Source organism: Clytia hemisphaerica, unplaced genomic scaffold (assembly GCF_902728285.1).
Source record: "Clytia hemisphaerica strain Z4C2 unplaced genomic scaffold, Clytia hemisphaerica genome assembly, whole genome shotgun sequence".
NCBI classification, from domain to species: Eukaryota; Metazoa; Cnidaria; class Hydrozoa; order Leptothecata; family Clytiidae; genus Clytia; species Clytia hemisphaerica.
Genome location: NW_027104572.1, coordinates 77,974 through 105,032, shown reverse-complemented (window position 1 = coordinate 105,032; position 27,059 = coordinate 77,974). Strand labels below are relative to the sequence as shown.

The 27,059-nt window shown below is 36.8% G+C and overlaps 2 protein-coding genes across 2 annotated transcripts; both read left to right on the top strand.

The window, feature by feature from the left end:
* Positions 1-17,040: 17,040 nt before the first annotated feature.
* Positions 17,041-21,997, top strand: LOC136823458 (uncharacterized). The gene is made up of 8 exons (XM_067079650.1): positions 17,041-17,104; positions 17,867-18,062; positions 18,265-18,425; positions 18,758-18,991; positions 19,433-19,598; positions 19,943-20,335; positions 20,815-20,967; positions 21,504-21,997. The coding sequence occupies exons 2-8, from the start codon at positions 17,882-17,884 to the stop codon at positions 21,995-21,997; spliced, it is 1,782 nt and encodes a 593-aa protein (XP_066935751.1). The 5' UTR covers positions 17,041-17,104; positions 17,867-17,881.
* A 2,986-nt stretch (positions 21,998-24,983) lies between these two features.
* On the top strand, positions 24,984-26,112 carry LOC136823463 (uncharacterized). Its single transcript, XM_067079656.1, has 2 exons — positions 24,984-25,057; positions 25,594-26,112. Exon 2 carries the CDS (start codon positions 25,644-25,646, stop codon positions 26,085-26,087), a length of 444 nt encoding a protein of 147 aa, XP_066935757.1. The 5' UTR covers positions 24,984-25,057; positions 25,594-25,643; the 3' UTR covers positions 26,088-26,112.
* The last annotated feature ends 947 nt before the right edge of the window (positions 26,113-27,059 follow it).

Sequence of the window (27,059 nt, the reverse complement as noted above, 5' to 3'; positions counted from 1 at the left end):
ATCATCTGGAAGATATGATCGAAAGAGATAATCTAAAGGAATATAGATTGGCGTCATTCATTGGATTCCAAAATGGTGTTTGGATTCTGTCAAACAAGGTATTATTAGAGCTTGAGATAATGGTGATAGTTTTGTACAGACAGCTAGATAAACCAATGAGCGGGGGCACTGGCCATGTCAACCAGCTAAGACGTGCCACTGGAATTTGAAAAATGGGCCCTTTGTGATACTTACTTTTTTTGAAAAATAAGACACTGTCAGAGTCAAAACACTAAGAATTTCACAATTTTTTTGTAAAAACAGGTAAAAAAGCTAAATTAACGACAAAAAGTTGACCTTGTCAGAGCCTTTTGTTGAAATTTTGTGATTTTGGACCCCTGTCAGAGATCACCAGAGGTTGAAAAAGGAACCCTGCCCAGTGGGACATCTCTGTAAGAAATTATGCCCAAGTTCCTCCCCTCGGAATACTCCTGTTGGCCATCTCTTATACAAATTCGCTGCATCCCTTATAATTGGTCTGGTGTTGTCAGAATGAAAATCAATTATGCTTGGCAGGTTTTTGCCGATTAAAACATATTCTTGAGTATGGAAATACTGGTGTTATCAAAATGGGGGAGGAAAGATATTATGATGAATGACTTTAATCTGCATAATATGAAAATCAAAGTAAACGCTATATTTAGTCTTAATTTATTTTACAGATTCACATTCGGGATGGAATTTTGCTATCAAAGATTGAACGAACCCATATATTGGATCAAAATCTTGTGTCCTGTGAACTTAAAGTCAAAGAAAAACTCTTTACAGATAAAAAATATTTTCTTGGCAAGTTCAAAAGGTAAACATTAATATAGAGAGAAAATTTCATTTGTAGTATAGTATATCTGATGATCGCGCAAGGCGTGAAACTGACAGTAATATATGGATTTTAAATTTTATAGGATATAACAATTTTTAGTGATTTACCCCCCGAACAGGGTGACTTTTGGCCCCCCGGACAAGCATCTGCTGACCCCCCGGACACCCCAAATTACCCCCCGGACGGAGCAAATTTACCCCCCGGACAAGGGAACTTTTGATGATTTTTTGCTACCCCCGGACAAAATATCCTCCACCCCCATGTACTAATTCTTTCTGGGAGAGCCCAACGTCCAATCCAGGTTTTAGTAATTATTTTATGTCGTGTATTCAGAGTGAATTCAGTGATCAATAAAATTTACTTCCAGTCGAAGATGTTCAAGGCATAGCGTTGATTTAAGTGTTTGTTCTTTTCTGCAGCATTCTCTCTCTGACAAAGCACTACCGTTGCAATAGAGATGCGGTCATACATGCACTGGCATTCACCGTCACAAGATTAGTGAGTGTTATGCACCATGACACAATAGCAGGTAAATATAATGTACATTGTTATTTATGAGTTGATATCTATGCTGAGACATTTATTAATTTATTTCTATTGACTTGTTTCAGATTGCTAAAGCATTTCTTTTTACATTTCTTTTTTTATTTTCTGGTTTACGGGTTTGCCCTGGTCTTCTTTTGTAAATAAGAAAAACAACATTGTCTACTAATTTAGGTTTGTAAATATCATCTTTATTTTTAACTTTTAGCCGAGTCCAAGTATGCAGTGCTGGCGACCGGTGAAAAATCAGTTGGTAAATCTTCTATACAAAAGCTTGTTGCCCAAGGACAGGGAATTCCTACAACCAGCCACCCTTTTTCAGCTGCTGGCGGTGATGGTAGCGGAGCTGGTACAACTTTGTAAGTTTCATGTCAACTTTGAGAAATAGGTTTTGATCTGTCATTTTTTGCATCAATCACACAATCTTTTTGCAGTTCCTAAAGTCAGGAGAGGCTGTAGCTAACTAACCCAATATGGATTAGTAGTACTGTCTAGTTTTGAAAATATTGTGCAAAAAAAGAATAATAGCATGAAACTTGGCAAGTTGGAAGTTAAGGGGTCAAAAATGGATTAGATCTCAATTAACTCAACCAAAGCTGACTTCAGCAATTTTAAGTCATTTTTCAAACACCCTTCCCCAATAATAATTATTGGCTACTTCATTTTCAGAAATGCTTCGTAATATTCATTGAACGAGCTCAAAAATTTTTGTTTAAGCTTAGAAACCTGTTCTGCTCTGTAAAATACACAAGCCGGTGCCAATTTTTTGGGTCTGAGATTTAAATCCATTTTTGACCCCTTACCTACCATTGTGTAATGTTTCATGCTTTTGCGACTTTTTAGTTGATTTCCTGATTTCCTATGCACTGAAATGATGATGTATTTATTTCAGGAGCAAACAATTGCAAATTTTGGCTTCATCAAATATGGTCATAATTTTAAACGAGCTTGACATTAGTACGCAAATGGTGGGCAAGGCACTGAATCAAGCCCACGACAGCTATGGATGTGGTTCAATTGGGCGCGGAACAATCATTCCAAAAGCCTCGTTACTGGCTTCATCGAATCAGTTAATTCCGCACCCAAAGTATGTGATCTCTGCTTATTACTCGGTAGAATTAAGTTGTAAACTGTTAAACTGGAACAAAACTGTAAAGAGGGCTGTATGAAGGACTGGGCTGCATAGTATAACTTGCCAAAAAGAATATAAAGCTGAAACTTTTTGCAAACAGTTACTATCTTCGTAACACGACCACACTGTTTTGGTTTCTTATTTTGTTATAGAATATTTACCAACTCCTTTTAGACTTGACACACGTATTCAGATAATTACATGTACAGAGAGTGAGGATTTTGACAAGATCCACGACAAAAAGGCACTTGATGAAGACTTGACTGCTCTTGTCAATGCCAACCCTGTAAGTAGCTTGTTTCAAAGATTTTTCAAAGAAACAATCCCAAAAGCTTAATTTGTTTTAAATGTGTGTCCAGGCACAAAAGAAATTCCCTAATCTTAGGGGGCCTAATTTTTGACCTGAACCCAGACTAACACTGAAATCTTTTTCATGAGTATACTGTAACCTGGTTTCCCCAACATATTTTGTAAACAGTACATTTTTCTTGGTTTCAGGGTTTTCTAGTTGCATGGTGTACGCATTTCAACGACATGGTCCGAAGAGCCATTCAAGAGCATTCTGAGGCTTTTTAACAGAAATAATGGGCAAAAGAACAGATTTGAAATCACGTCTTTTAGATGCTAAGCGCGATAACGTAATCATCGCTTTTATTGTAAGTATTATTACTCTCAATGGCTTATTTTCTTTGTACATAGTAAATGAATTTTGGATATGGCTTTAGTCTGGTACAGAAATCCCATAGTTGTTTAAAAAGGATGTTTAGAAACATTCTCTAAACGGTTTAAAAACAAACACAAATTACTTTCTGTCGAGAAAACTAGTTTAGTCATTTTCTAACTTTTAGATGCTTGTCCAGTATGAGAACGATCGTGACAAGTCCATCAGCAATTTTCAATAAAATCGTCGGTGAATCGGCACACGCAAATGCGTTTGATAAAACTATTTTTTGGGAAGAAGTGCTCCAGCTTCTCAAAACTGATAGTGAGGTAAATCACCTGAGCTCTTTACATCTCAATATTTGCTACAATACAATTTCCTCTATCTCTATCTAAGCGTCATTCAAAGCTTTCTCCTATCTTTCATCTCAAAATGGATAGAACAATTTATTATTTTTTCCGTTTTATACAATCTTAGGCACCGACATGGTTTCATCCGTCAACAGGCTTCAAGAGAACTGACAGTAAAGGGAAAGAAAAAGGCGACTTAATTCCTTCAGTTGCAATCCACTCTGACACAGTTAAACTTCTCCATTCAGTTACTTTCAAGGTGAGCAAATCGATGTAGTATTTTGATTTAATTAACCAAGAAAAACTGGTTTGTTGGTTTCGATATACCTAGTTTATGACATTTGATCTGTAATATTCGCATGCAATAATTCTATTCTGATGCTATATTGAATGCTATTACACAACGCTTGTTTAAAAAGTACTCGAAACCTTTATGTAATTTGAAGTATTTTGGTTTTAATGGGTGTTGTACCGCAAATTGCAATAGCTTGACAACGTAAAACGAGAAAAAGAGTTCTGTGAAATTAGTATACCTTCATATACATTTAGTATTCATTCCCTTGATATAATAACTAAGCCCCTTTTTGTTGCAAAATGAGTTTATGACATTAACTAGGTTAAGTTTCTCTTTTTCCCAATTCCTTAGGAGATAGAGCTTTACTTGGGTACATTCGGGAAACGTGCCTACAATGCACACATTCGTTTCTGCAGCCAAAAAGATGCCACCTGGAAGGAGTGGATGCCATATGCCATCAGTGGAAAGGAGTGGAAACTACAAAGAAAAAATGTGTTTTTATAAAATTAAATAAACTAGTGGCTAAAATTTGTTAGTTTCTTTCAGTTAGTTTTCGCATTTTAAAAAGAAAGTGGATTGTCTAGCCTTAGGTTTTTGTATATACTAAATTTCCATTTAAAGGTTTTGTTTTTAAATAATAGTGATATTGTTTCCTTAAATCATCGATTATAATTTACAAGCTTTTTGATATTGAATTGACACGGTTATGAAGCAAGATTGGTTAGAAAGATGAAAAGAAAACATTCTTTTTGTATCGGCACAAAATAGGAAGACGGTGTCCTAATATAAAACATGTCTGATATGAAAAAATTAAACCTTTAAAATCTCTAATTTAAGGTTGCAAGTTTCCTTGGTCAGAGATACCATTCCATATCGCAACTGAAATTGCTGAAAGTAAGATATAAAATATTGTTTTCTGTTGAAAAGGAAAATAGCTTCGTTCGATTTAGCTCTGTTTTTGATGAAATGTTATTCACAGTATAATACTGTATTAGGAAAGAAGAGCAAAAAAGTTGAAATTCTGTAGACATCCTAAAATATTTTCACATTTTAAGACTAATGGCCCTAAAATCTTGGAATTTCGGGCTAATTAAATTTCATGTCGCTGTTCATTTTCACAAATTCGAAACATCAAAACAATGCTGGCAAACTATATTTTCTTCACATTTAGTTTGTTTAATCGATATTATCCCTGATGCACCTCCGTCAGAGTCACGAGGAGAGAGTGCCATCACTGACTTGTATGGAAAGATCAAGACTCTTTGTCAAACATTTGGTAAGGGTGCGCCAAAAATAAGTTTACATCTAATAATAAGCGCTTAATATTATTAGGATATTTAGTTGATTCTTTTTTTTATTGTATAGAGTAATGCCTAACTTAAATCTCTTACAAAACTTTGAAGTATTTTATACTTGAAGATTCTCACATTTGATACTCTTCTTTTCTGCATGCGATAATTAAGTGTAGCCAATCATTCATTCTTTTTCAGTTCAACCACAAAATGAAAATGGGAATGAAGAGACAGAGGAGGTGAACTTAAGTCTTTTTTGTTAAATCTTACGCCTTTTTGGGAGGGGGCGGCTTAACCTTTTTCATGAAATTTTCAGTGTGTCTATAATGTTAATTTAGTCATTAATCATCACTAATGATGACTTCATCGCCACCACTTCACCAAATCTTGCCAACGCTTTAAATCACTTTCTTTCTCTTCTAACTTTTTTTGGCATTGATATTTCCAGTTCAAAATTTGTACAAACTTTTTTGCTCGCTTCACTCGCTATCTAGTGGCCAATTTTTTTAAGGAAATAATAATGCGATTTAATTTAGCGGTGGGAAAAAATTTCATTGGCATCCAGAACTATGAAAGGGTGTAGAACCCTAGGGCGGGGTGGTTATACAGGGTAGTGACACCCTTCCAAACTATGCAACCACACAGGCGACAGAACTGAATTTTTTTTATCAATACCTGGTGAAATCTTTAGTTTTGTAACGGGTCAATGTGTATTGTATTGTTATAAACTATACCTTGGCCAAAATTTTGAGTTACTAGCATTTTTAATTTTTAAGATCTCCCCCATACCGAAATGACTTTTGACTGGTAATGCTTATTTTTACAGATACCCTTGACACCAGAGGCAAATAAGAAATATGACCAAATGAAAACGCCAGACAAACGTATCTACAACCAGGTATGAAACATTAAGTTATCCTCGAAATGCATAGAAATTCATTGTGGCATTGTCATAGCTTCAGCCAGGTTTCTAGCTCCCCCCAACAAAGTAAGGTCCCCCCCAAAAAATTGCATTGTGCTAGGTCCCCTAACACTTCAGGTCCCAAGATAAACAAAAACAAAAACATTGTTCTCTCGCCCCCGTAGAGAGAAGTCAATAAAAAATATATGCGAGTACTGATAAATGAAAACTAAATTTTACTTGTTTTAATATTTATATTTACAAGTCTTTTGCTTTTTATATTTGATTTAATAGTAAGATAAGATATCTTTTGAATTTAGCTGAACAGCCCCCAGAGTCTCAGTCAGATCATCTAGGCTCCCCCCAACAATCTAGGTCCCCCCAAATATTTTGGTAATTTTAGCCCCCAGGCTCTTTAAAGGCCAAAATATTTCTTAGCCCCCCCCAAAAAAAAAAATAAGGGGGGGGGGCTGAACCTATGATTGTGTTTCTTAAAAATATTCAGTTACTAGTTTAATCACTCCTTCCCGGGTATTTCACTTTCATTTTTTTTTTGTATTTTCTTCTTTTAAGGCTTGTGACGACGTCAAGAGAGCTAGATTGATGTTTGAGGAGTAATCAAAAGAAGTACCCTTTGTGTGCTTAATTGTAGGGGGATGGAATAAGCAGGGGACGGGTACTCCAGACAAAAATCAACAAAATGATAATTAAGCAGAATTAAGTGCTATTGACCTGATTTTGTTAAAAATCCATAGGAAAATGAAGATTTTTGGCCAATTTTGGCACTTCGTAGCATAAAAGTCAAAGTCATAAAATGGGGTTAGGGGTCATTATAAAGAGTGATATGGGTTGAATTGCAAAATGACCCGCCTTCCCTACAGTTAAGCACACAAGAGTAAGTTGGAGCGTGAATTGGTAGAAGAACAAGTACCAACAATGCATATCATTCGTAGACATGTTTTATTCACGATATGCCCGTTGCAATGGGCTCAATTTCAATTTTTTCAATTTGTTTATCTTTATGATAGTACTTACTTTTGGATACTTTTGGATGTGTTTGAGCGTACCGCTCTGGCAAGAATCTTTTGATCCACACCACAATCTTCATTCAATCCATAATTCCTGAAGGAAGAAATGGATCAGCAGAGAGATTTCATGTCTAAAATTGAGTTTGAGTCAACTCTCCTGCACCCTGTATAACCACGGATTTGGGGTTCATCGGGAATTTTTTGCAAGTGTTTGTCAAGTGCATTTTTGAATTTGTCAACAGTTAAATTTTTCAAGTTTCTAATGCTCTTTGGCATTGCATTGAAAAGTTTTGCTCCTTGTATAGTCAGGGTACTGTCGCGTAATTTTGAATTGTTTGGACCGGCGTATTTGCTAAAACACATTCGTCCTAATCTTGGATGGTCTTTAGATTTGAAGCAATCATTGATATTTGGCACAAAGATTTTCCAATATTTTTCCAGGTGTATATGATCCTGTAGCGTTCTCTCCTTCTTTGAAGTGAGTATTCTAAGCTTCTTTAGACTTTCCCAATAATTTTGGTGTGTTCCTTTTATTTGTTTCAAGAATGATTTCTGGATCTCTTCAAGTCTTTGAATAAGACTAATAGCACTGGGGCTCCATAACGCTGAGCAATATTCCAGTATAGGGATCACAAGTGATTTATAGAGAGTGATCATGGTATGTGTAGAGCGGGAAGTGAAGGTACGTAATATCCAAGAAATGATGTTTTTGGCTTTTTCAATTATTGATTCAATTTGATGTTTAAATAGACAATCATTGGACATAAGAACTCCCAGGTCTTTAACATATTCCTTTCCTTCAATTTTGTCTCCTGCTGGTGAGGTATTAGTGATTCATTTTTGATTTCTGTATTTGAGCCATAACGTAGCAATTCAAATTTTGCATCATTCAATTTCATATTGTTAGCGATTGTCCATTGATATAAAATCTGAAGGTCTTGTTGCAATATTTTTACATCTTCAGCATTCTTTATTGACTTGGTTGTGCGAGTGTCATCTGCAAAGGACTTGACGATAGATTGGATAACATTCTCATCTATGTCTCCAATGAGTATCAGGAAAATCAGGGGGTCCAAGTACACCTTCCTTGTGGTACACCTGAGATAACTTCTTGGATGTTTGATTTCACACCATTAACCACTACAGTTTTGTTGCCTGTCTCTCAAAAAAGGACTCTATCCAATTATAGATTTTACCAGTTATTCCTAGCCTTTTGAATTTCGACAGAACAATTGAATGATCCACTTTATCAAAAGCTTTAGAAAAGTCTAAGTAAACAACATCTACATTGGTCTCTTTGTCAAGTAAGTTTAATATAAGATCATGTTGTTCAAGGAGCTGACTCAGACAAGATCTTCCACTTCTAAAGCCATGCTGATTTGGGTTGAAAAAGTTATTTTCGTCCATGTGTTTGACAATGTGTTTTCTGATGACTTTCTCAAAGATCTTTATAACGTGTGATGTTAAGGCGACTGGTCGGTAGTTTGCAGCCAGTGATTTGTTTCCTCCTTTGTAGATTGGGGTTATAGTTGATATTTTCAATTTGTTTGGAACAATTCCTTTTTCCAGACTGTTTTTCCATAGATGGCACAATGGGATGGCTAATTCTTCTTTACATTGTTTCAGGACTATTGCTGGGAAACCATCTGGACCAGCAGCTGAGGATGGTGATAATTCGTCAATGGCTTTCATTATGTCATTTTCATGACTACCATTTCTGATATTCAGTGGTTTGTGTGTTGAAAGCTTGATCGTCAGGTGACATGGGTTCACTGAAGCTTTAGCATATTGATTTGAAAGGATGTCAGCCATTTCTTTATTCTTCATTGTAAGGTTCCCGTTTTTGTCTATTAGTGGTCCAATTTTAGTTCTCACTTTTTGATTTCTTCTTGCGTATGCAAAGAAATATTTAGAATTCTTTTGATTGATTCAATAGCTTTATTTCCGCAAACTTTTTTGAATCTTGGAAGGATTTTTTGCAATTTTTTTTTCGATTTGCAGCAGCTCCTCTTTGATTTTTTCTTTCGGGTTTGAGAATTTGTGAGTATAAGTTTTTTTGTGATTTTTCTCCGTCTTTTGGTTAAGGATCTACGATACCTTTCAACTTTTGATCTCCTTTTGCCTTCTATTGGTGTTCTGGTTGGTACATTATCTTTACAGATTTTGAAACACAGGGCATTTATGGTTTCCAATAATTCGTTTGGGTCGTCACTAAGTGTTTCCTTCCACCTGATATGACGCATGGTCTCTTTTATATTTTCCCAGTCTATTTCATCAGCAAAGAAGTTCAGGGTGCTAAAACCTGTACGAGGTTCTGGCTGCTCATCTTCATCTGATACAGTGTTAACATTAAGACAGGTTGATACCAGGACAATTTTGTGGTGTGAGGTACTTTGAAGGACAGGAACTGTTGAGCAGTTATGGATAATGTTTTCATTGTTTGTGAAAACAAGATCAAGTATGTTTCCATCTTTATGTGTGGGAGTTTTCACGTATTGAGAGATGAAATAATCATTGCAGAATTGATTCAATGAGTTTAGGATGATTCTTTCATCCAAAGGACAACCAGGTTTAGGTGAGCTCTGGCCAGGTAGCTTTAGGTAGGTTGAAATCACCACCAAAAATGATGTTTGGGGTGGCTCCTAGCTCTGATATTGCTGTTTTTACTCCATTGAGTGGGGTGATAAAATCATTGGATGTCGATGGATTTCCATTGCTTTTATCGTCTGGTTGGCGGTACTACCAACAAAGCCATGTTTTCAGCTTTCGAGTAAATACAAAGGAGTTGTACAGTTTTAGAGGAGTAAGAATAGAGTTCTTCAAATGTTGCACCAATGTCTTCTCTTACGTAAAAGCACACTCCACCTGTGTATCTCCCTCTGTTTGTTTTCTTTCTTGAAGAATCACATCGGAATAGGGTAAAATTTTCAATCTTAAGTTCTGCTTCCATATGGCCCTTATGAAGCCATGTTTCAGATAGTCCAAGAAACAGTAAATTTTTATTGCATATATTATTTTTTATAAAAGGGACTTTGCTCTGAACAGTTTGGGGGCAAAGTCCTTGAACATTAAAGAATGCAAAATTGTTTATTGACACTGGATTGGATTGAATTGGTTTTGATGTGGTAGATTTTGTAGATGTCTTGGTATTGATATGGGTTGAATTGGATATTGTGTTGGAAATGAGGTTGGTAGAGGTGATTGGTACGTCTGTTGAATGTGTTGTATTTGATTCTGCATTGAGTCCATCTTCTGATTCAAGGTCTCCAGAATTTCTTCCCTCAACAGACGAACTACCTCTAAAAAAGAGGCAGGTTCAGCAAGTTTTTTTGGCATTTCGTCATTATTCATTAGAAGTTCATGGCCATGTGTCATATTATTCTTTATGCCTTGTGGTAGTCTTTTGGTTCCTTAACATGGGCAAATCGGCAGTTTTCAGAGAAGCATTCACCTTTTTTGATTGAATCAAAACACATTTTTGGGTGAAAGTCTTTACATTTCTTTCCCATGGTGCATCCTCTTTTGTTGTTTGTACCATGTAAGGTAAATTTTTCTGCACATCTCGGATGTAAAGAATTTGCAGTCTTTTCCTTTTAAGCCATGCTTACAGTTTCCAGTTTTAAAAAAGCGACAGATCGTTTTTCTCTTTCCTTTGTCATCAGTTTTGATCAGAAAGATTATTAATTGCCAATGATCATCTTCTTTTCTACTTGATGTGTTAGTGTCAGATCGTTATTATTTTGATTTGGTGTTGTGTCTTTTTGTCTTGTATCATCTTCTTGTATTGTCGGTGTTGTTTTGACATGCTTTCGTTTCCTCTTGTTATCCCCTTCATTATCGTTGGGAATTGTTTTTGGTTGGCAAGCATGACAAACATAAAACAATCCAGACAGGCTTAATGGGTTATAAAGACTCTTAAAAGTGTCAGCATCTATTGTGTCGGAAATATCAGTATTGTAATATGGAGAGATTGCTCCAAGGCTTAGCCAACATTGTTTGTGTACACCTTGTCCACATACTGAACATTCAAGTATTGGATCCTCTTCTAAACTGATTCTGTATCTTTTATCGCAGATCGAGCAGTCATCTGGTAGTAGATTTTGAATTTTGCACACAATAAGATGAGATAAAGGTCTCTTGTTTTTATCGTTGAAATTTGGCACTTTCAGAAAATTTGCAGTTGTTTTCAGGGTATCATGACGTTCTTTAAAAATATCGTTCTCAATGTCTTGTACACTTTTGCCATACAGAACTTAACTGGATCAGATGAGGTATTTAAACATAGTTCAGCAATTAAGTTTTCAATTTCTAATTCTTTTGTGTTTTCTGGCGGGGGTTGATCCTCCTCCTGAGGAGGATCGCTCAAATCCATGGTTCTGAGTGCAGGAGAGTATAAAGCAAAAGTTTATTAAGAAAAGTACTTCCTTTATATGTTATGGAGCAATTTGAGAGAGATTCATGATTATAACAAGTCAATATGATGTGGTGTATTGTTGGGATTATACAGAAAAGTAAAGCCACTTAGCTGAAGGCTGCACTGGGATGAGTGCAGCCGGGTATTGAAGCGTCAAAGTTGATTCTGTAGTTGTACATCCACGACTTCGGATTATGTGATTGATTTGAATGGATCATCCAGCCCACAACACAAGTTCAGTTTTGTTAATATTTTTTGTTTGTATTTGTATTAGTTTCCCTTATTCACTAATTCTTATTCACTAATTCTTAATGGAGTGAATTTTTTTATCTATCTGTCTGTCTATAGTACGAACGTTAAATATAAATACAAGTCTGGGAATAAAAATATCCTATATGAGGATTTCTAAGTCATTCACAGTTAAGTCTTAAAAACCTAGTACAAGACTAGTACAAAAAACAACAACAAAATAAAATTAAAAACTATGGGTAAAGTCAGCAAAATACCAAGTAATATTTACAGTAGTGTGTAATAAAAGAGAAAACACTTTAACAAAAGAAAATTTTTTTGAATATTAAACTTTAATTAAAGGATTACCAAAATTGAAAACATGATGCATGAAAACTATAAGCGATAAATGTAGAGAAAATAAAGAACAAACCCTATTGACAACATATACATTATATACATTAAAAACTCTAATTTAATCCAATTTCCCAAGCTCTTTTTTCATGAAAGATGAAAAAGCTGAAAAGGAAAGACTTGCAGATTTGTAGTATTTTCCTAGCTCTTACGTTTTCTCTTATAACACTTTGTATTAAACATTAACTGAAAAGTATGTAACGTTTAAAAGTACCAGAAGATTTTTTACGAAGCTTGGCTTTTCTTATTTTTTTGGCACTTTGAGCCGTGAATTGTTCAGCTCCTGTTCTTTTTAATATAGTGAAATTAAAGTATTTCAGGTTTTAAATATAGGTTGTATACTTTTTTTATGTTAAATTTTTTATGTAAATTATGTAAATATGAACACAGAGACATTTAAGACATTTTAAATTAGATTTATTAAAGTTATTACATACTCTCGGATACTTAATAAGCGTCACCCTGCAAATAATTTTTTTTTAAATTTCCAACCGGGACATTTTAATTCGATGCATGAAAAAAAAAATCAATGCATGAAGTCCAACCCTCCCGCTTATTAAATTTAGAGATTTTTTTCTAACTCCCCCGTATTTTAGGTAGGGTACCTAGAGTATGTTAAAACACGTAGATTTGTCATTCATTATTCTTCTTTTTAATGTGCCAATTTCCATGCACATATAGGACAATGTCATGCAATATTTATTAGGAAAGAAAAACGAAACGTTTTAAGTATATTTTTTGCTTATTTTTATCTTTTGATAGTTTTAGATTTTACATAGTGTAGTGTATCAACGTTGTGTTTCTAAAGAAAATTCATAATCTAAACTCCTTTACATGTTTCTCGTTTTTATTTCTTTGTACACCCACTAGTGGTTCAACTCTCAAAATAGAAAACTTTCTCATTTACTTTGTGTTTGTGCCCGATCCTCTACTTAGCCTATGCTTTCCATAGAAAGTTCAGCCAAAGGCTTTCGTAATGATGTAAATTGCTTGCCACGGCTGCCACGAAAAATTGAGCCATAGACTTCACAGTGATAACTACGCTACGATTGCCACGAGAAATTTAGCCATACCACAGTGTCTTGCTGTGGTCTTTATATTATATGATTGCCACAGCTGCCACGCTTGCCACGAGAAATTTAGCCATACCATAGTGTCTCGCTATGATCTATGTATTATGATTGCCACAGCTGCCACGCTTGCCACAAGAAATTTAGTCGTATCATAGTCTCTCGCTGCCATCCTTATATTATATGATTGCCACAGCTGCCACGCTTGCCACGAGAAATTTAGCCTAGCCATTGTGTCTCGCTATGATCTATGTATTATGCTTGCCACAGCTGCCACGCCTGCCACGAGAAATTTAGTCGTACGCGATTGCTGTGAAATCTATTCAACGCTTGCCACAGCTGCCACGCTTGCCACGAGAAATTTAGTCGTATCATAGTCTCTTGCTGTCATCCTTATATTATATGATTGCTACAGCTGCCACGCTTGCCACGAGAAATTTATTCGTATGCAATCGCTGTGAAATCAATTAAGTGCTCGCCACAGTTGCCACGCCTGCCACGAGAAATTCAGCTATAGGCTCATGGCATGTACTTAGCCATTACACTTAACCGTGTAATGATAACTGTGGAATGTAGTCCAATATACTATTATAACATTATATGATAATAGTGATGTTATTATTTACGTAGTGGGTGTAATGTAATGAACTGAAAATATTTAATGTATATCAACACTTATTTCAAACGCACGACAGTCCTTTTCAGAATGACGTGAAAAAGGACGGCAGTTTCAGACACACCATATATCGCGACTTAGCCAAATTTTGAAAATCCGATTTTTAAGGGCCGGAAACGACGTTTCACAAACTTGTGATCTGCTAATTTTTTCCTGTGATAGATATATTAACACTTTATCGATGTATACATTTTATAACAAATACTTTTAATTTTTTCTTTTTTTTCTTTTTCGAAAAGTATTAACTGATGAATGGCGTAGAAAGCTTCTTATTTATAGGCTATTTTCATTCTCAGGTTTTTATTATTGTAAATAGATATGTTAAAACGAAAAGAAACTTAAACTTAAGTACAGCAGAAAAGTCGGTCTAGAACCCGGTTTGGCGTCCCGTGCCCGAGCGTCCGCCTCAAAGAGAGAGGGAGAAGAAATGAAGAAAAAAAGACATAATAAAAAAATAAAGTAAATAAACGACAAGTCCGATATTTTTTTGCAATTTTATTTGTAAACAAGGAAAACTCTTGACAGCAGATTTATATAGGGGGGAATAAGAAAAATATGCTTCAATTGATGAGCAATGATACAAATTTAACCGCATCTTCACAATTCATGTCTACCAAAAGTCCTTTTTAAAATGTCCTTCAGCTTATGAGGCTGAGCACCTAGTCTGGAGACCATACTCTGTTACAAAAATATTTCTATCCTGTCAAAATCCCAACAACTTCACTGAAATGCAGAGTATGAAATTATTGACTCAATTCAAATCACTTCAAATCACAAAAGAAAAAACCGTTATCTTTTCAAAACAATTCAAAAGCTCGTGCCACTTCTTGAAACAATAGAGCTGTTTGACGTCATACTTTTGTTTATCAAATCATAGCAATAAAATATTAGCCAATCAAATTCTGCGATTGATTCTTGCATCTTGTATAATTCCTGGCAACTATACTGGGTCTATACTTTGATATTTTTTTGAAACCACACAGACAGAGAAGTCGGGTCTCCAAGCTACTGAGCACCTTGATCACCTTCTCTTAATTGCCCCCGCAGGAGCGTAGCGATGAGGAGGCACTCACAGCTTCACGCATAGATATTGAACTGGAATCTCGAAATTTTGTTGTTTGTTTTGTCGCGCAAGCATCCCCGTAGTTAGTCTCTTCCGTAAATGTTTTTTTTTTCAGGGACGTTAGTATACATATTTTCATATTACGTTATATGCTGTTACCATTATTACATATTACAATTTATTAGTTTTGATTTAGCTTTGAAAAGCTGAAGCGACCCTGGTCAAAATTCTTGAAAAGGAAATGCGAATATTTATAAAGGAGTGTAAGATCTTTACAAGTATCTGCAAGATATTGTCTATGTCCGTGTAAGTTAATGAAAGTTTGTGCAAGTTTCCACGTCAATTTCTTGGGAAATATCTACACTTTCTTGCAAAATTTTACAAACAGTGAAATTTTTTCGGTATTACCGTAGGTCGGGGAAACTTCGGAATGAAGGAAACTTCGGACTAAAATCTTTAACGAGTGATTACTTCGCGAGGATTTAACATTTTATCGTACTTTTTTCTTTCACAGTTCAGAAATGAAGTACACCCGACGATACATATCAAGCGACGGAACGCCGAAAGAAAAACGAAGAAGAAATTGAAGAAAACCACGATATTTGACCATCTTCCATTGTAAAGAGATTTGTTGGATAACTAAGGCGGCAACCTCAAAATTTTATTTATGTAATGAAAAGAGGATATATTCAATGTTATGTTAAAGTTTATTTCGTTCAAAAATATTCATTCCTCGATCTTTAACAGCCCTTTAAAGTTGGCCCATTCATCACACGCAGAAAGATCGCTGCGGAAATTGTTGCACCGGTAGCCGAAGATCTAAGAATTGAACCAATTCCCAAGCGAGAAATTTCTCAAGCTCTTACGTTATGCTAGTCATTTAAGGTAATTGGTTTAAGAATTGTCCCGCGATTTGCACGTTTTCCAATTATGACGTAAGTAGACTAATTATGACGTTTTAAATGAAAAAGTAAAGGGAAACCCCTTAATTCTATTTCAAAAGGTGAGGGGAAAGTGCAACAAGTTTTTTTTATAGGAAACCGTTGTCTGATTTGTGAGTGAATACTTTCTTGACAATATGTCGGCCATTTTTTCCATAGTTGGACGACTATTTAACTCAACTTTTACGCATGGTAACTTTTTATGAACAACCCTATCTCAGTAACCCGGTGGCATTTTAAAACCTTGCTGCGATAACTTATTTTAGCATGCGTTATGTTAAAAATAAGCGGATAAGAAAAATTTTACTTTAGTTGGCTGCTCCCTTGAAAAATCTTGCATTGTTGACCAACTTATAAACTTTAATTTATGAATAATTGTGACCAGGTTCACACGTTAAGTATCCAAGGCATTGATTGACAATCTTATACACTTGGTTATTCAACCACCGGAGTGATCTGTTACAGGGGGGTTTAATTTAGACAAGTAGTAACGTGGTGGCAGGGGGGCCAGGGGTAACACTAGCAGGCAATTTCTACAGGGAGCACCGAAAGACAATGGAAGCGAAATAGCGCCTCGTTGTTTCTGTTCAAAAATCACAAAAAGGAGAAAAATGACCCAAATGTTTTCGTGCTGGCCTCTTTCGCGTTATTTCAACAGTTACTGATAATAACATAATAATAGTAATAACAACTTATATTTTAAGTGGCTAGCCATGGAATAACGGCTGTCTGAGTCCTTTTTATTTTTAACGTCCAAAAAGTCTATAATTCAAAAGTTTTTTGCGACCATCGTATTTGAGTCACTTGCGGCAGGGTGACTTTGAAATTTACCCTCACAGTTTCCTTCTTTTTTTTCACCCTCCGTTGCTAACGGTCTTACTCACTATAGTCCCAGCAAATATCCACATAACTATTATATCCCGGTCTCACAGCCCCAGTAGGATTTCTTCCCATACTTGTAGTGAAATTGTAAAGTGTTTTCCTACCGGGAACGAAATTTCGGTCAAATTTTCCAGTGAGGCGGGGGTCTCACACTGGGTCAGTGACGTAGGGGCGTATTGAAAGGGCGGTAAATAATTTTTTCATCTCGTGAGTGTGAATGCGCGGGTGACCACTGTTTACACACGTGTGCAGTTTTGTGTATAAATGCCTTGAGCACAGATTGTGTATCCAAATACACATACATACATACTCGCATGACACACTGAAACAAATCTACATCAAAACACATCCAAAGGTAAGAAAATTTTATTTATCCTTTTAAATTTACATGTAAATTATTAGCTATAGCTTTGGGCTGAAATGTTTATTTTAGTGGGTCAATCATGTTTTCGTGACATAAGCCACCCCTGTTTCAGTTACAGTTACACTTAATTCTACCTAAATTGCAGGGCCTGTATATTTGTTGTGGATGTATGGGCTTATTTCACTTAGCCTGTACCGATAAAAGTATTGGGGATTTGAAAAGGGTTTTTTATTGTTACCTGATTCCAGGGCAAACCATGATCTAATACATACTTTGCAGAAACCCATGTCTATCATCCAGGTGTATGGATATTTTCTTTTTTCTTTGTTAGCCTGTCCTCCAATAAATTATAGCGCTTACATGTTGTCTTACAAAAATTTAATTTGGGCACCACAAGTGAAGTTTGTCCCAAATGTGTTTTGGTAATTTTGTAATCCACTATATCTTAACAAGTTGTGTACAGTCAGCCTGTAATACAATGCTAAAGGTGAGGCGTTCCCTTGGGACGGCCTTGATCAGTCGCAGTGTGTTCGTGCCGCAAGGGAATAAGAGTGCCGGTGTAATCGAAAGTGACCGACTCTTCTGCGTGGCGCGAACGACCATTGTCGTTCTCTCTCTCATACGTAGCACGTTCACACGCTATGATTAATCAAGAGCCATCGAGCCAATGCTGGCAAAAATGAATGGACACAAATTCTTTATGATTTATCTCCATTGTTGCAGCAATATAACAAAACTATATTTCCTTTGCAGTAGGAACAAAGCATCATGGCAAGACATCCAAAGAGAAAAGCGGGGAAGTACGGAGCTCGTCAATACCAGACAAAGTATGACCCAAACGATGGGACAATGGAGAGGGCGTTAACAGAAATCAGGTTGGGAAAAAAAGTCAAAGATATCGCGCTAAAATATAAAATCCCACGGTCCACTCTGTATGACAAAATAAAAGGTAATATTTACGATACCCGAGAAAAAGAGGGAACTTATTATAAGGATTTCATTTAAGGGCTCTGACCATAGTCGGTAAATTGATTTTAGTATTTGAACATAACAGTTATATCTTAGGTTCTTTAAGACTTTTAACAAAGAATTGCCTTTATAAATTTATAAAATTTGCCTTTATAAAATTATTTTCCTCTGCATACTCTCAGACAATCACCCAAAGAAAGTTGGACGCCCGACCGTTCTCAGTCATGATGAAGAGAAGGCACTGGCTTCAATGGTAGAGCTGACATGTGAGTGGCAGGTACCCATGGACAGAACAGACCTACGATACTTTGTGCAAGACTACCTAAACAAAAAGGGCGTAAAGGTTAGGGAAATATTCTGATGTGTTTTTTAGGGGAAATGAACTGCCAGAATTGTGAAGAATTTTATTAAACCAATTTACATTATTATGTTTTTTTATAAGCATTGAAGTTATAAACATCTAGAATCAGTAATGGCAATAATTTAAGCATATACTAGGCATTTCTCGAGACTAAGAAAATTATCCTGATTTGGGCTGGGTTTCACGGATTTTTCCTAACATTTTGCTCGGGGTATAAGCACTCTTACGAACAGTATTCGGCCTTGCCACGCCCTCAACCTAGGCATCGCTGAACCTATACGCTTATATAAAAACATGTATATATTGTCTTACAGTTGTTCAGAAATGAAAACCTCCCCAGCATGGATTGGACCGAACGCTTTATTCGTGACTTCAAACTCAAACTACGAAGTGTAGACAACGTCAAACCGAACAGAAGTGGGTTAAGTTTGGAAGATGTAAACAAATTTTTCATCAATCTGGAAAAAGAACTCGACGGGGTACCGCCAGAGAATATTTGGAATTTTGACGAGACTAATTTCACTGACGACGATCCAGGAAAGAAAAAGGTTAAAACATTTCTGAATTATTGATCAAATCTGACCGTTTTTTACATCAGAAAAGGTTTTTTAACCCCTTCTCCTGTGACCCAAATGCAAATTCGTACCTTTTCAGATAAAATCAGGCAAATAACCAAATATAGGGATTTATAATCTTCGGTTTTACAAAGGTGGAGATTTTATACTCAATTCCTAATCATAGGTTAACTAATTTTATCAAAAGTTTAATTGAATTCTCGTACCTTTTGTGTAACTGTAGATGTTAGTATTCGTGTCAGGAAAGTTCAGGATTACATTGATGTTCAATTTTTTACTTAGCTAACCTAGCTAGCCCATTAAGATCTGACCGCGTCCATTACACAGGAGTCTTTTTGGATTGTGAGCACCATATCTCTGTTTCACAGGGCACGCTAATTAACTTTCTTTATCGACATATATTATCTCGTCCAGGTCATTGTATCTAAGAGGAGACGGAGAGTTGAACGATGCATGCCTCACTCGAAAACTTCATTTTCAGTCATGTGTTGCGGCAACCCGAAGGGCGAGTTCATGCCACCCATGATTGTATATAAATCGAAATGTATGTGGGAAAACTGGAAGAAACACGGGCCAAGAGGTATGTATGTTTCTATGTAGTAACTGACTCCTCCTATTTCATATTCGTCAACAATAAGGTTTTTTTGCGTAGTTATTTTACCGTTCACATAGCCTGCCTTAGCATTGATTTACAGACAATACCTGAGTGACTTAATTGTGGGCTATCCCCATTGAAAATTTAATGGAAAAAATTGGACTCCAAAACCATCCCCACTGTAAATTTTGAGCTGGAAACAATAGATTTTCTATCCATATTGGGATTTCGATAGAAATTTTCATCCCCACCGTGGGAAAAGGTTCCACCGGGGCACTGAGACAGGGGTGTATTATAGTGGAAATAACGTCTTATCACATTACTCTAAGGTGCTTCGTATACTATGAGTAAAAATGGTTGGTTTGAGGCACAATCCTTCACCAAATGGTTTATGGACCTAGCGTTACCACGTCTAAAGGAGTTGACTGGAAAGAAGGTCATCATTGGTGACAATCTTGGGTGTCATTACACTGCTGACGTCTTGATTGAATGCCGCCGTCACAACATTGCATTCATTCCGCTCATTCCGAACACCACCCACATTTCACAACCCCTTGATGTTGCCGTTTTCTCCCCAGTAAAGAAGTTTTGGCGGCAAAGCTTGGAGGCATGGAGACGGGAAACCAGAATTAAGGATGACTTACAAAAAACGTGCTTTCCGGCAATTCTAAGGAGTACTTTTATCAGGATAGAACGCGAGCTTGGAACTGCCCTAGAATCTGGTTAGTATGCATTTTTATATATGATAGCGGTTGATTTTCATAAAAATGCCTTTTTTATGGGACAAGCTGGAGTTTTTACTAGCTCTTATTTGATTTGGTTGGTTGTTAAGATGTAATAAAAGAATCTTATTACCTTTTTCTAAAGAACGCGTCATCTCTATCGCTTTACATGACCAATTATTAAAGTATCTTGTAAAAAACTCCAAGGCATCTCTTTTTTATGGAGACTTGATAATTTTCCCGTCAGTGATTCTTACTTCTTAATTGGACGTGCAAATACAAATTATTTTTGGGAGTCAACGTAATGAACTTAGAGTTTAAAAAGATACGACAACGGTTTATGCCGACGGGCCGGATAAATTGTGGATTTTTGAGTGTTAAATTAGGGTGAAATTTGCTCTTCTACCTTCGTCTAATGAAGCCATGAACAGTCGATATCACATTTTAATGAATTCTATCATCATTCCACGTCATTTTAGGATTTCGAACGTGTGGCATTCACCCACTGGACCGTACTAAGATAGCAAAGAAGATACCTTCACGTGTTCATGTTGTTGATGGCTTTGATTTAAATATATTCAATGATAGTGTTCTAGACTTTCTCGAAAACAACCGAACATGTTCTGTAACCAGTGAGTACACGTTCTTATAAGCATATTTCCTTTTTTTAAACAGACTCGGTTACGCCTAGCTATATTGTGAATTGAATTCTTCCGAAAAAAGGGAGTCATTAAAATGGAAAAGATAAACGAAAGTTACACCCAAGTATACACCAATCAACAAGCTTACAGATATGCTTATTTGTTCACCAAATCCACTACAAAGATTTTAACCCGGGTGGGGAGTGTTACTTAGGCAAAAATGAGTGCTGGGTATGTGCGTGGCTTAAGGTCGGTCGGTTTTTTCACCTTCCAAAGTCTCTCGAAGGGTCGGAAAAATCAGAAAGTTTTAAATCAGTCTCTCTAAGGTGACCCTTAGAGAGACTAATTTAAGACTTTCTGATTTGTCAGCAAATAGCAATCTCTCCCTCAACCCTAGTACCCCCCCAGGATTTTAACAGTAGGTTTTGTCCTCGTTAAAAAGATGGAAAACCGGTCGTTGATGTCACACAATGGAAAAATCTTGCTCTTCTTGAAATACTTGAAATGACAACTGTTTTCTCCCTTAGACAAACAAACCAGAGGCAAGAAATGTGAGCCTGGCAAAAATGCTTGCGACATGCTGGATACCCAGGCGGCTACAACTACTGAAGTCCTTGAGGTTTCACAGCAACCAGCACAGACCCAAGCACAAGCCAGTGTGGACGATGGTGAACAACCAGGGCCATCGAACGTCATCAATGACAGAGAGGTTGATACAGACACTGATGATAGTGACGTCGAAGAGCAATTGACATTGGAGCTAGAGGAAGCCCTGGCCGCACAATCGGATGAAGATGAGGATGAGGAATACTTCAATATAGAGGAAGAGATGGATGAAATAGAAATAGAGGCAATCGAAAATCTTGCGGCAAAAGAAAGACAACAGGCCGAGGAACAACTCCCCACAGATACAGTAGAGGAAACTGAGGAAATGACGCAGGAAGAGGACGGAGATGGCATCAGCTGGGTGTGTCCAGGCTGCAATATCGGTTGGAACAGCGACACTGCTTCTGAAATGTGAGTGTCTGCACCCTGTCTATATAAACTNAAAGCGGGGAAGTACGGGAGCTCGTCAATACCAGACAAAGTATGACCCAAACGATGGGACAATGGAGAGGGCGTTAACAGAAATCAGGTTGGGAAAAAAAGTCAAAGATATCGCGCTAAAATATAAAATCCCACGGTCCACTCTGTATGACAAAATAAAAGGTAATATTTACGATACCCGAGAAAAAAGAGGGAACTTATTATAAGGATTTCATTTAAGGGCTCTGACCATAGTCGGTAAATTGATTTTAGTATTTGAACATAACAGTTATATCTTAGGTTCTTTAAGACTTTTAACAAAGAATTGCCTTTATAAATTTATAAAATTTGCCTTTATAAAATTATTTTCCTCTGCATACTCTCAGACAATCGCCCGACCGTTCTCAGTCATGATGAAGAGAAGGCACTGGCTTCAATGGTAGAGCTGACATGTGAGTGGCAGGTACCCATGGACAGAACAGACCTACGATACTTTGTGCAAGACTACCTAAACAAAAAGGGCGTAAAGGTTAGGGAAATATTCTGATGTGTTTTTAGGGGAAATGAACTGCCAGAATTGTGAAGAATTTTATTAAACCAATTTACATTATTATGTTTTTTTATAAGCATTGAAGTTATAAACATCTAGAATCAGTAATGGCAATAATTTAAGCATATACTAGGCATTTCTCGAGACTAAGAAAATTATCCTGATTTGGGCTGGGTTTCACGGATTTTTCCTAACATTTTGCTCGGGGTATAAGCACTCTTACGAACAGTATTCGGCCTTGCCACGCCCTCAACCTAGGCATCGCTGAACCTATACGCTTATATAAAACATGTATATATTGTCTTACAGTTGTTCAGAAATGAAAACCTCCCCAGCATGGATTGGACCGAACGCTTTATTCGTGACTTCAAACTCAAACTACGAAGTGTAGACAACGTCAAACCGAACAAGTGGGTTAAAGTTTGGAAGATGTAAACAAATTTTCATCAATCTGGAAAAAGAACTCGACGGGGTACCGCCAGAGAATATTTGGAATTTTGACGAGACTAATTTCACTGACGATCCAGGAAAGAAAAAGGTTAAAACATTTCTGAATTATTGATCAAATCTGACCGTTTTTTACATCAGAAAAGGTTTTTTAACCCCTTCTCCTGTGACCCAAATGCAAATTCGTACCTTTTCAGATAAAATCAGGCAAATAACCAAATATAGGGATTTATAATCTTCGGTTTTACAAAGGTGGAGATTTTATACTCAATTCCTAATCATAGGTTAACTAATTTTATCAAAAGTTTAATTGAATTCTCGTACCTTTTGTGTAACTGTAGATGTTAGTATTCGTGTCAGGAAGTTCAGGATTACATTGATGTTCAATTTTTTACTTAGCTAACCTAGCTAGCCCATTAAGATCTGACCGCGTCCATTACAACAGGAGTCTTTTTGGATTGTGAGCACCATATCTCTGTTTCACAGGGCACGCTAATTAACTTTATCGACATATATTATCTCGTCCAGGTCATTGTATCTAAGAGGAGACGGAGAGTTGAACGATGCATGCCTCACTCGAAAACTTCATTTTCAGTCATGTGTTGCGGCAACCCGAAGGGCGAGTTCATGCCACCCATGATTGTATATAAATCGAAATGTATGTGGGAAAACTGGAAGAAACACGGGCCAAGAGGTATGTATGTTTCTATGTAGTAACTGACTCCTCCTATTTCATATTCGTCAACAATAAGGTTTTTTGCGTAGTTATTTTACCGTTCACATAGCCTGCCTTAGCATTGATTTACAGACAATACCTGAGTGACTTAATTGTGGGCTATCCCCATTGAAAATTTAATGGAAAAAATTGGCCTCCAAAACCATCCCCACTGTAAATTTTGAGCTGGAAACAATAGATTTTCTATCCATATTGGGATTTCGATAGAAATTTTCATCCCCACCGTGGGAAAAGGTTCCACCGGGGCACTGAGACAGGGGTGTATTATAGTGGAAATAACGTCTTATCACATTACTCTAAGGTGCTTCGTATACTATGAGTAAAAATGGTTGGTTTGAGGCACAATCCTTCACCAAATGGTTTATGGACCTAGCGTTACCACGTCTAAAGGAGTTGACTGGAAAGAAGGTCATCATTGGTGACAATCTTGGGTGTCATTACACTGCTGACGTCTTGATTGAATGCCGCCGTCACAACATTGCATTCATTCCGCTCATTCCGAACACCACCCACATTTCACAACCCCTTGATGTTGCCGTTTTCTCCCCAGTAAAGAAGTTTTGGCGGCAAAGCTTGGAGGCATGGAGACGGGAAACCAGAATTAAGGATGACTTACAAAAAACGTGCTTTCCGGCAATTCTAAGGAGTACTTTTATCAGGATAGAACGCGAGCTTGGAACTGCCCTAGAATCTGGTTAGTATGCATTTTTATATATGATAGCGGTTGATTTTCATAAAAATGCCTTTTTTATGGGACAAGCTGGAGTTTTTACTAGCTCTTATTTGATTTGGTTGGTTGTTAAGATGTAATAAAAGAATCTTATTACTTTTTCTAAAGAACGCGTCATCTCTATCGCTTTACATGACCAATTATTAAAGTATCTTGTAAAAACTCCAAGGCATCTCTTTTTTTATGGAGACTTGATAATTTTCCCGTCAGTGATTCTTACTTCTTAATTGGACGTGCAAATACAAATTATTTTTGGGAGTCAACGTAATGAACTTAGAGTTAAAAAGATACGACAACGGTTTATGCCGACGGGCCGGATAAATTGTGGATTTTTGAGTGTTAAATTAGGGTGGGTGAAATTTGCTCTTCTACCTTCGTCTAATGAAGCCATGAACAGTCGATATCACATTTAATGAATTCTATCATTCACGTCATTTTAGGATTTCGAACGTGTGGCATTCACCCACTGGACCGTACTAAGATAGCAAAGAAGATACCTTCACGTGTTCATGTGTTGATGGCTTTGATTTAAATATATTCAATGATAGTGTTCTAGACTTTCTCGAAAACAACCGAACATGTTCTGTAACCAGTGAGTACACGTTCTTATAAGCATATTTCCTTTTTTTAAACAGACTCGGTTACGCCTAGCTATATTGTGAATTGAATTCTTCCGAAAAAAGGGAGTCATTAAAATGGAAAAGATAAACGAAAGTTACACCCAAGTATACACCAATCAACAAGCTTACAGATATGCTTATTTGTTCACCAAATCCACTACAAAGATTTTAACCCGGGTGGGGAGTGTTACTTAGGCAAAAATGAGTGCTGGGTATGTGCGTGGCTTAAGGTCGGTCGGTTTTTTCACCTTCCAAAGTCTCTCGAAGGGTCGGAAAAATCAGAAAGTTTTAAATCAGTCTCTCTAAGGTGACCCTTAGAGAGACTAATTTAAGACTTTCTGATTTGTCAGCAAATAGCAATCTCTCCCTCAACCCTAGTACCCCCCCAGGATTTTAACAGTAGGTTTTGTCCTCGTTAAAAAGATGGAAAACCGGTCGTTGATGTCACACAATGGAAAAATCTTGCTCTTCTTGAAATACTTGAAATGACAACTGTTTTCTCCCTTAGACAAACAAACCAGAGGCAAGAAATGTGAGCCTGGCAAAAATGCTTGCGACATGCTGGATACCCAGGCGGCTACAACTACTGAAGTCCTTGAGGTTTCACAGCAACCAGCACAGACCCAAGCACAAGCCAGTGTGGACGATGGTGAACAACCAGGGCCATCGAACGTCATCAATGACAGAGAGGTTGATACAGACACTGATGATAGTGACGTCGAAGAGCAATTGACATTGGAGCTAGAGGAAGCCCTGGCCGCACAATCGGATGAAGATGAGGATGAGGAATACTTCAATATAGAGGAAGAGATAGATGAAATAGAAATAGAGGCAATCGAAAATCGTGCGGCAAAAGAAAGAGAACAGGCCGAGGAACAACTCCCCACAGATACAGTAGAGGAAACTGAGGAAATGACGCAGGAAGAGGACGGAGATGGCATCAGCTGGGTGTGTCCAGGCTGCAATATCGGTTGGAACAGCGACACTGCTTCTGAAATGTGAGTGTCTGCACCCTGTCTATATAAACTCGTTAGAAATATTTCAACCCTTTGGCATTTTCGTTTTACAATATAATTGACAATAAGATTAGTAAAGTGTAACAGCTGACTAATTCCTTAAGTACACCCCTGTGTCACAAGCCCATGATTAAATCTAGGATTAAATCTGAAATGACAGGTTTTAACAATTTTGGCGGGAGTATAGTATTTCAAACATGCTCCATTTGTTGGTACAGAAAGTGTCTAAATTAAAACGTCACCCATTGATAGTAGAAATCAATGCTTATGATTTTTGGACGAAAAGGTTATAATTTATGGCTTCAAATACCTTAAACACATTTTGGTACTGTTTTTTTTGCGCTCTTATGTGGCCGGGCCTACCACATCCATTGTTCCGGTTTACATTATAACATTCGAAAAGTTAACGAAATTGATTGGGAGACGATACCGTTCACATGTGATGTTTGTCAGCCGAGACCAGCGCAGAGGCAAAGCCAACGCTTAAAACAAAAGGCGAAAAAATAATTTTTTTCAGTACTTTTTAATTCAGTGTGTAAATTTGTGTTCATAAAACATTTATGTTGATAGTCATTTTGCTGACTATATTCTGTCTATATTCAAGATTGAAATTCATATTATAGTGGTACTTTTTATATTTATGATCGGATTCTAATTATGTGTACTTATAAAAACATTCAAATTTTTCGCCTTCTTTCTTTTCCCGCTTTAGAAATTCACAGCCTACTCAGGAAACCCCTATGACTATTTCCCAGGTTTCCGCTATATAAATCGTAAATTTTAAGTGTGTTAGGAAAACCCTCTCATGTGTTCAGCGTCCATAAAAAGTCTAATGATCGGTTGACGAGTTTTTGTTATTCACGCTTCCATTGCACGCCCAGAAAATTAATGACCAATTAAGTGAAATTCGAATCGTTATGTCGTTAACTTCTCGGCTCACACGAATTTGTCTCTTGGT

What these genes read in the sequence shown, in the direction of transcription:
- LOC136823458 (XM_067079650.1), top strand. Translation starts at nt 17,882, where the DNA reads ATGGCAAGACATCCAAAGAGAAAAGCGGGGAAGTACGGAGCTCGTCAA. An exon ending in TCTGTATGACAAAATAAAAG is followed by an intron (nt 18,063 to 18,264) that starts GTAATATTTACG and finishes GCATACTCTCAG; the next exon opens with ACAATCACCCAAAGAAAGTT. An exon ending in ACGATCCAGGAAAGAAAAAG is followed by an intron (nt 18,992 to 19,432) that starts GTTAAAACATTT and finishes TATCTCGTCCAG; the next exon opens with GTCATTGTATCTAAGAGGAG.
- LOC136823463 (XM_067079656.1), top strand. Translation starts at nt 25,644, where the DNA reads ATGCTGGATACCCAGGCGGCTACAACTACTGAAGTCCTTGAGGTTTCA.